This window comes from Zeus faber, assembly GCF_960531495.2.
Source record: "Zeus faber genome assembly, chromosome: 16".
In the NCBI taxonomy this organism is placed as follows: Eukaryota; Metazoa; Chordata; class Actinopteri; order Zeiformes; family Zeidae; genus Zeus; species Zeus faber.
This window is the reverse complement of record NC_137202.1, coordinates 10,153,237-10,163,236: the sequence shown is the minus strand read 5'-3', so window position 1 is coordinate 10,163,236 and position 10,000 is coordinate 10,153,237. Positions and strand designations below refer to the sequence as shown.

Sequence of the window (10,000 nt, the reverse complement as noted above, 5' to 3'; positions counted from 1 at the left end):
TTAAAAAACGAGAATTCCTCTGCTCACAATGGAGGATCATGAAGGAAATCTTTGGGACTTCTCGTCCATCGATGTTACCTTTGCTCTTTGAGAGGAAAACGGATACAGTACGTGGTAGTATCCTCACATAAGCAAAGGCCATGAATTCATGTAAACATGCTTTTCAGGGGGAATCATGTCATCACTTCTTCAAGACACTTCTTAAGAGTTCCACTTTTTTTTTTTTCTCGGGTAATTCTTTGTGGCCGAAACTTAAAATCCAGAGCAATTTGGTGAGGTGATCGATAGAAGAACAATAAGTCTTGATGAAGTTAAAATTCCACGATAAAACAGCTCAACTATGAAATGAAATAAAGACATGACAGATGACAATTATGGAGAAATATAAGTGATATCTGTGGCTGAGCTGTGTCATTTCCATTGTTTCAGTTTTATCCCGGCCCTTTAAACCAGCCTACAAGTGTTGCCACGTTTCACAGAGAGCGCTGAGTTGATTTTATTGTTGGATTTTGATTTTTATTTCGTTGGGTTTATTCGCCAAGTACATACATGCACGGGTGTGTGTGAGCAATGTAAAATGTAGAAAAATATACACAAAATATGCTGTCTACGCAAACAAAAAAAAAAATTGAATAAATAATAAAAAACAATAAATAAACACACACATACGCATAGATACATACATACAAGCAAACACACACACACACACACACACACGCGTGCGCGCACACACACACGACGAAGTGAGAAAGCTCATTTAGTCGCTCCCTGGTAACCAGCCAAGTTGGCATAGCAACCAATATTACCAGCAAGGTAGGAGAGCACTTTAATGAGTTTGCTTGGTTGTAAAACTAAAAAAAGACCTGGTTTTGTTTTTTGACTTTTTTTTGCATATGATGATGCTGCGTTGCACAGTACAACATCGTGGGCGAAGTTTCTCCCACGTTTTTTCTCGGGTAAACATCACGTATGCTCTCCCACATCACCACAGCAGAGAAATGAAAGAGGCTTCCCTGGCCGAGAGAGAGAGAGAGAGAGAGAGAGAGAGAGAGCGAGAGAGACTCCATCCCGGCTCTCATCAGACTATGCTCTGCTAACACCTTCAACCCTAATTTGTTTCCCTAACATCCAATAAACAGCTCATTCGACGGTCAATCAGTCACCTCAGCAGCAGATTAGAGCCAGCCGAGGGTACGAGAGAGGGAGAGAGAGAGAGGGAGGGAGAGAAAGAGAAGAGAGGTTAGAGTTGGGAAAAGTGATTGGAAAAGCAAGGAAAATAGAATGGAAAAATATGGCGGTATTATATTATCGCGCTATCGTACGGTGATGTCATCGACGTCCATGTTGAGTGTGTCCACTGGTGTGTATTTTGAGAAGTCACATGGCAGAAATTTGAACGAGATGAAGCCGCTTCAGAGCCAAAGTGAGTGATTTGTCATGTCGCATTTTACTCAACTTCACTAGCCGTGGTCAGTCAAATGTCGACGTGGGTGAACGTTCACAAAAAAAAAAAGGGAACAAAACATATCCCCCCCCCCCACCCCCCATCTGACGCGACCAGGAAAAAAACAAATCCAATCAATCGACCGGAAGAAGGCAAAAGTGACCGTGAAAAAAATCCAGGGTAAACCAGCATGTTGGAAAAAGGATTTCGCGGTTTCTATAGGACTTCCGGGGACTCGCAGGAACGCAGCCAACACCGACGATCTCGCGGGACGCCACTTTAAAGTGCCATATTCCGGGATGCGCCTCGGTGCCCACAGCTTGGTTTGGTGCGGCTGTGAGCGACGACACCATCGAGGGCTTTTTCTTGTGTGGACGCGCGTTTATCTCTGTGTTGTTTTCATACGTGTGACGGATACCACACATGCATACGTTAACATGCAAGTTCAGGAGTGCACACGCTTTTGTGGGCCCGCGCGTGCACGTGTGCGTGTGTGTGTGTGTGTGTGTGTGTGTGTGTGTGTGAGAGATACAGTGGCGTGACGGCTGTTGTCCTTGTCAGAACACCTGCTGTCTCCTCTCCTGTCTTCCTCCTCCTCCTCCTCTCCTCTTTGCTTCCGACACTTCATCAATCCGTCCCTATCGGAGGAGGCATGGAGTGGGGGGAGGAGGGGGAGGGACCACACACACACACACACACACACACACACACACACACACACACGGACGCACACGCAGATGCACTCTAACACAGCCATTTCGACGATTCCGCAAGAACGAAAGCAGGGTTCTTTCATTCGCCGTACCTCCGCCCTCAACCTGCCTCTTTAATCCTCCGCCTTGCTCATTTCTCCATCCTGCTGCCGCCCCTCATTTTTCAACACCTTTCTCCCCTCCGCTCGCTCTCCCTTCTTCTCCATCCGCTGCCCATCCCTCTCCCTCCCTCTCTCCCTCTCCCTCTCTCTCTCCTTTCCTCTCTCATTACCTTAATTAGATCCAGCAGATGAACGTCCTCTTGTCTGCTGGAGAGGAGAGGGGTCCGTGTGATGCAATAAGGCTCATTTGCATTCGCCAAAGTTAATTGCGGAAGCGGAGCAGGTGTATGGCAATAATAATCATCACACATGACACTCACCTGTGACCGGCGGCGAGCGTGACACATTCAGGTGCCCCGAGATGTGCCCGAGTGAAAATACAACCCCCCCCCCCCCCCCCAGGAAAACGAAGGCCGGACCTCGCAGCTTGCCCGTTCTAATAATTAAAAGAAAAAGTACGCTCCGACTTGATCAGATATGATATATTTACAATACGTCGCTTGATTCGAATCGACAGTTCCTGGTCCCATTTGGCCGGAGCAGCGTGGTAGAACTTTGCTTCACACATTGTCCCGGAGTCATCATCAGAAAGATGGACTTAGAGTTATAGTTATATAACTCTTTCTTGGGGATCTGTTCCCCGTGGGGACAATTTTCAAGACCAGTCAGTGGATTTTTGCATGTCAAATCAAAAAGAAAAATACACATCAACTTAATGAAAATCAATGATTTAAAATATGCAGTAAACTTAAGAGGTGATACTGTAAACTGTACTGGGCAATAGAGGCCCCCTAAAATTAGCCTGACAACGCCGCCGCCTCGCCCCCGTGGTCCGGCAAAGAAGTCAAGTTCACGACTTGAGCGCCGGCAACGATAAAAAGCTTGATTGGTGCGAGGTTGTTGTCTGACCTGAATAATTTATACCGGAGTGAGAAGCGGGGATCACACCTCTGTGTTGCCAGGTCGACCGTTTCAGCGATGCGGATCGCGCTTTGTGTTGCCAGGTTGGCTGGACAGGGTGGCGGAGGTGCGGGTTGGCAGTGGTGGTGATGACGGGGTGTGTTGCTCGCACCTACGGTGTGAGATGGATTTTCACTGTGCATTAGTTAACGCTGCTGTATCCTGACGCCCGATCCAGGCCATATTTAGATGGATGCGGCGAGGTGTAGCGTCACCTCCTCCTTCGCGAAGTTTATACTTAAATCGGAAAACATTTGGCGAAAAGCTATAAAGAGTGGGGTGACATCAACCTGACACTGCACAGGTTTCCGCCCTTGCGCAGACAACCAGCAAATATACACACGATCACACACACACACACATACACACAATCACACACAGATTTGAGGATATGAAGTATTAGATAAGCGATAGGATCACTGGCCAATGGGATGATATGCATGCATCTCGCGGTCTTCGAGTTTAGCTTGTCAAGTGTCACATCATCGACTTTATTGATTTCTCCACACGACAGTGGAACTCAGGAAGCGACTCTATACAGTCTCGTTTCGGCAGAGCCGATATATTCTAAGCCCTGACAGGGCGGCCTTGGTTCAAGTGCGCCACTATCAATTGTCTACGCGATTTTTCCGGCGACTGTGAGGCGAAGCGACAGGGCCGACGCCTCGGACGCGTCTCGTCGCGGGGCCCCTCAAGCGCAGGCGCCGCTCGCCGGATGCAGCCACCAGCGCACACTGTCCGTTCGCCTGGAGAGACAAAGGGGTGACAGAGAGGACACAAGGAGGCAGAGCAGAGCAATTACGGCTCAATGGGATGATTGTAACAAATTTGAGGATTGTGGAAGTGAAAATGTGACGATCGCACCAGATGGCAGTTTTCCACATCGCTTCAAAGAGGCTGGAACGGCGCTTTGTAGGCATTCGTGCCGACGCCTCCCCCCTTTTTTTTGTCTTTTTTTTTTTTTTTCCCCTCCCACCGCGGAAGGTCGGCGCGGGTCGGGGAGTGTAGTGAAAACGGGTGTCTTTATTTAATTGCGCCGCCTAACTGACTGCGGATGGGATTAGGTGTAAATACAAAGATTCCTTGCAATATTGCATTTTACACTTTTCTCAGGCATGAACACCTGCACAATTGATTATAAGAAAGAAAAGTCGTTTGTTTGTCGTGACTTTTTTTTTTCACGCCCCTGCGCGTGGGAAGAGGGGACCACAAAGTACGGAAGTGAAGTATTTGCCCGAGAGTCCTCCATACCCCGGAGGATCTGCCTGTTTCTGGTATACTCTATTATGTCGGTTTCAGCAAAGTCGTGACAATTAGCGCCAGTGCAGGATTGGGCAGAACGTGTGTCGCTCGTGCTGCAGTGTTCAGGCACCGATATGCTGACGGCAAAACAGAACTTTTCGAGCAGCAAGAGGCACGGAGAGAGAGAGGAGAAAAAGCCTCGGTTGTTTTGTTGTCAAATTCTTTCTTCATTTGGAGTTTACCGCCTGCATTGCAGCGGTCCTTTCTGAGAGGCGCGGCCATGTGACATGAAAGGGGATGGGAGGGGAAGGAAAAGCAAAACATAACTCGACAGCGGATGGGATGGAGCCACCCACGTCTTAAGAGTTGCTTCATATTGACAAGCAATCGCCGAAGCAGACGGAACAATTCAAACTTGACGCCACCCTATTCCGCGAAATCCTTTCCAACATTGCCCAAGTAGATCGGTGGGCGATGAGGAAGGGCTTATCTCCGTCTAAGTCGTGCGGGCTGTGCAGCGTCGGCGGCGGCATCGGCGTGCATTAGCGGTGTTAACGTAGATGTTAAAGTATGGCTACCTCATCCACGCCCTACGCCGCCACCCACCCTGCTCCGTGAGAAAAGGGCCGTTCTCCCGGGGCAGATATCGCCCCTGCCTGGACTCGCGGCTTTTTTCCCTTTCCTTCCCTTCGAGTGGGGTTCACCTTGCTTTTCCAGTGATGGTCTCGTCTCCTTCGACATTGCTTGAAATGGAATGTCGCCTCCTTTCTCTGATCCCCCGCATTCGTTCCATCGCTCCACGTGAGGCCTTTGGTGAAAAGAGCGGCATTTCCTATGATTATTAGCTCTCTTAACTAGATTGCATCATGGTGTCGCTGATATGGAACTTGGCTCTCATACAGCCTGTTATAACTAATATGGCTTCTGGAGCGTACACTAATGACATATGGGGACACTTACGCTAAGTGCAGAGTGTTCAATGGCGCACGGAGGAAAAATGGGCATCAAGACAATTGTTATGGCTCACGTTGCACCTCCGATTCAGAGATCATGACGCGGGTTTTCGTGTTTTCCCACTAAATGATTACCGTCGCCGAAATTGTAAAAACACGCATTTCCCAAAGCTCCAGAACTGAATGTCCGTCAACATGAAATCCCGACAGATACTTCGGACGCCGCCGAAGCATGTCGGGTGTCGTCGCTTCGAAATAAAAAGAAGGAAAACAAAAGATCCGGGTGAGCGGGAAGAATAAAAATGGAAGGAGCCGGGGGGAGGAGGAGGGAGGTAAAGAACAGATTGGAGGGCCGATGCTAATTTCCTCCGTGTTCCTCCCTGTTGATGGAAGGGATAAACAGGAAGCGTTCTGGCAAATTCCGCCTGAAGAGTGTGATTGCTGACAGGTCTGACCCCTGCGCTCTCGCCATGTTTCCCCATAACTCACAATTAACGCCGACATTAGAGCATCCCGTGAGGCCCGTCCGGCTTTATTTCCCTCCCCGCCAGAAAACCGAGCAGCGGCGAGGCCCCTGGACCGGAGCCCAGTTCTGTGATTTAGTTGTGGGCAGGGTGGGAGGGTGGGTGTGGAGCGGGGGGCAGCCGGTGGAGAGGAGAAAATGGAGGGGAGGTGGTGGTGGTTTAGAGGCAATAGAAGGGGGTACCCAGAGCACACTTTGGGGGTTTAGGGCTGTTATGGATATGGCTGTGGTAATTACTCTGCGCTTGTTATTGCCCGCGCCGCCACACCTGCGTCCGCCAAAGTGCCGGAACAGAGCCGGCGGGCCCCGCAACATCTGAAGAGCGCCGGGGACGGTATCGAGCTACACGATCGCAAGAGCGGCTTGAGAGATGAACACAAACAGTATCGACGAAAAAAACAAAAACGCTTGTTTTTAATTGGCTTGCATCCTCTCCATCCACTCCCCCACGCCCCTGAAAAAAAAAAAAAAAAGGAACGGAAAGAAGAATCGCGGCAGCCTTCGCGTACACTGGCTTGTGCCGCTATATTATTTGGACAGGCGCGCCATCAGGCAGCGCGTCGGGCCCCGGTCCTTTTATTTGGGAAAATAAACGAGCACCTGTTCTTCGACGTGTCAAACCCAATCTCACGGCTCGTTAGCGGGGGCCCCCGCCCAATAACCCAGCTTTAGCGCCGCTTTGGCTCCTAATTCCCATCTCTGTGCTGTCACACAGTGTCATCGGCACAGTCATTCATGTTTTTATTCATTTCACATTTCATCATTTATTTATCGAGCAGCCAGATTGGCACAGCAAGTCTAACCTAGGACAGTTGGGGTATCTAGAAAGCAGGACAGAATCATTTATCCGGAAGAATAAAAACACACGCACACACACACACACACACACACACACACACACACACACACACACACACACACACACACACACACACACACACACACACACACGGGCAGTGGTGACTAGAGATACAAGATTCAAGATTCAAGATGTTTATTTATCGCATGCTTATACATACAAGCATACATATATGCAGTAAAATGTCATTGCTACGCACCCGGAGATTATGCACAATAAGTGCTAACTTCCACAATAGCTAACCGAGTTACTACCTTACTAAACTAACTGAACTAACTGCTTCCTAAAACGTAACGCAGTCAGTAAATAGAATAAAATAAGAGTCAAAAGGTAATATAGTGGGGGTACAAAATAGAAAATAAGAGGAATAGACTGTTATTTATATACAGATATGTGCAGTTAAGTGACATGTGAATAAAGTGAGGTAGTGTGCGTTGAGATATACAGCACAGTATACAACTGTATGACACAGCATTACAGTAACAGTACAGAATGCAGTACAGCATGCAACATACAGTACAGTAAGGCAGTGGGGCCTGTGTGAGTGTTTCAGTGAGGGCCCCCGGTGAGTTCAGCGTTGACAGTTCTTTTGGCTTGCGGGAAGAAACTCTGTCTCACTCTCTCTGTCCTCACTGTGTGACTGCGACTTGCCCGTTGTTGGGGTGGTGAGGATCCTTCATGATCCTGCAGGCTCCGCTACTACATCTCCTGGTGTAGTAGTGGAGTCCTGCAGGGAGGGGAGGGTAGTTCCAGTGGTACGTTTGGCTGAACGCACCACCCTCTTCAGGGCCCGCCTATCCTGAGCAGTACAGTTCCCAAACCAGGCAGTGTTGTTGCCTGTCAGGATGCTCTCCACTGCTCCAGAGCAGAAGGCCTTGAGGATCCTCACTGAGACCCTGAATTTCTTCAGCTGCCTGAGGTGGGAAAGACGCTGCCTCACCTTTCTCACCAGAGAGTCTGTGTGTAAAGTGAATGTTAAGTCCTCTGTGATGTGGACTCCCAGGTACTTGTAGCTGCTCACCCTGTCGACAGAAGTCCCATTAATCACCAACATCACGTGCTTCCTCGGTTGTGATCCTCTCCTAAAGTCCACAAGCAGCTCCTTGATTTTGCTGACATTCAGGAAGAGGCTGTTGTCCTAGCACCAGAATAACAGGTCAGCCACCTCCTCACAGTAGGCCTTCTTGTCGTCGTCGGTGATCAGGCCCACCACAACGGTGTCGTCAGCAAACTTGATGATGGTGTTGGAGCTGGACCTGGCCACACAGTCATGTATGTGTACAGGAAGTACAGTGCGGGGCTCCTGTGTTCAGGATGAGGGAGCTGGACATGTGCCTCCCCACCCTAACCACCTGGGGCCCGGCTGTGAGGAAGTCCAGGATCCAGGCACACGGCGGAGTGTTCAGTCCTGGCTCCCGCAGCTTGTCAATGAAAGAGAAATAAATCTTCTGAAAGAAATAGTCGTGGATCATAGAAATAGCATATGATATATCACAGATTGTGCTTAGTTACTATATATAACATGTCTAAATGTGTGTGTAACTGGCAGCAGGGATGCCAGGCTGGATTACACATTTTACAGTTTCAGTAGATGTGATTTAGGTATTCATTCATTGATCTCCACAGCGGAAAACGGAGTAATTGAGGAAAACATAATAATAATGTAATAAAGACTCTCAATGTGTTTTTCTGCAGGTACATTAAGGGCCTGAATTTCAATTTCTGTCATTTTGGGGAACATTCCATTTTTGGTCACGTAAAACAGGCTGTACGTAGGTGCACAGCTTCAGATATTTCTCTCCACAATCATGCCCTTCCACCTGCTTTGTGTTTTATCCTTGAAAAAAAACATATTTTCGAAATAATTAGATATCATTTTTAAACCAAGGAAAAAATGTTCATTGATATAAAGTAAAATGAACTTCCCTAGTTGGAATCTGTTGGATTTGATGTATCTGAAGAAGGTCGATAGAACAGCTGTGCACCTCTCCAGCAGCGTTCTATCTCATACGCAAACGGTTCTACATCTTCCCATCTGCCCCGGCCAAGTGGGTAGAAGCAACTTTCCTCGATCTTCTAAATGCAAAACTTTTATTTTTTGTTACATCTTTGACCGCCCGTTCAAAGGTATGTACAGACAGTATCTTGCGTCAGGTCAACATTTTAGTTTTTTCCCCAAAAACACATTCCGCACTGAAAGCCAGTGGCGTAACTACCGACGGTGCAACCGGTGCAGCTGCATCATTGGCGATGGGGCACCCTCGATCAGCGCGTCTCCTTGCCCCATTCCTCCAATTAAAAAAGCAGTGTGTGTTTTGTTTTATTTTAGATGTAGGCTATTTTATTTTCCTCCATTATTTCACTCGTGCCGGGCTGGGTGCGTGTGTGCGCGCCGGGAGGGGAAGTTTCCAAAAACATATTTGCACCGGGGCCTATCACCATCATGTTATGCCACTGCTTAAAGCTTTGAAGTTTTGGGTGTAGACATTTATCTTAAAAATTATTCCTTGGTTGTGAATTAAATGCGGAACATTCATTCCATTTCCTAATGTGGCAGCTCTGTTGCCAGAACGGCATCTAATAGTGAAGAAGGTAGAAAAGCAAAAAAAAAAAAAAAACAAGATTAAAAATTGTGCAGCCTTTTAATTGCTTCGTCCCACAAGGACATCGCGCTGGCAGCTAAAATGGAAACATAAATTGATGCCTTATTGATGTTGATCTTACCATCATGGTATATTCTATTTTGTTGAAGGTTGTGACAACATATATCAGCTTAATAGCCCAGAGTCTTCCGGTGGGGTTTTTTTTTCCACCAACATGTTATTGCAAGCTCTGGCCCTGGGTAGATTATTTTATTCTTATTTTGGTTCCAATATTTGCATCGGTTCGATGAGAGTCATCAAGTCATGAGCGGCCCTCACGTAAATGCAGACTCTTTGAATGAATCTGATGGTGAGCAACGCAATGTATTTAGAGCTTCTGCTTTCATATATAACCAACAACCTTACAAACAGTACACATTTAAGAATAGCTTGAGGGGATATCATCTAGAAACGTGTCAGTTAATTTAAAGCTTAAGATCATCTAAAGACGATGAAGGTGCATTTTCTTTTTCCTTGTTTTTGAGTTCAGCTGTACCCGCAATAATGAAAATCACTTGTTGAATTTGCCAGGTCCCCAAGTTGGTAACAGGCAGAAAATCTGG

General features: G+C 47.5%; 1 protein-coding gene across 1 annotated transcript in view; it reads right to left on the bottom strand.

Annotated features, from left to right (window-relative positions):
- Positions 1-3,909: 3,909 nt before the first annotated feature.
- Positions 3,910-10,000, bottom strand: part of LOC307242558 (cationic amino acid transporter 2-like) — a gene marked incomplete at both ends in the record, with an annotated part of 42,003 nt that continues 35,912 nt past the window's right edge. The window contains one exon of the mRNA XM_080017062.1: positions 3,910-3,964. Within this exon, the coding sequence (XP_079873188.1) occupies positions 3,910-3,964 (55 nt within the window). The remainder of the gene's footprint in view (positions 3,965-10,000) is intronic.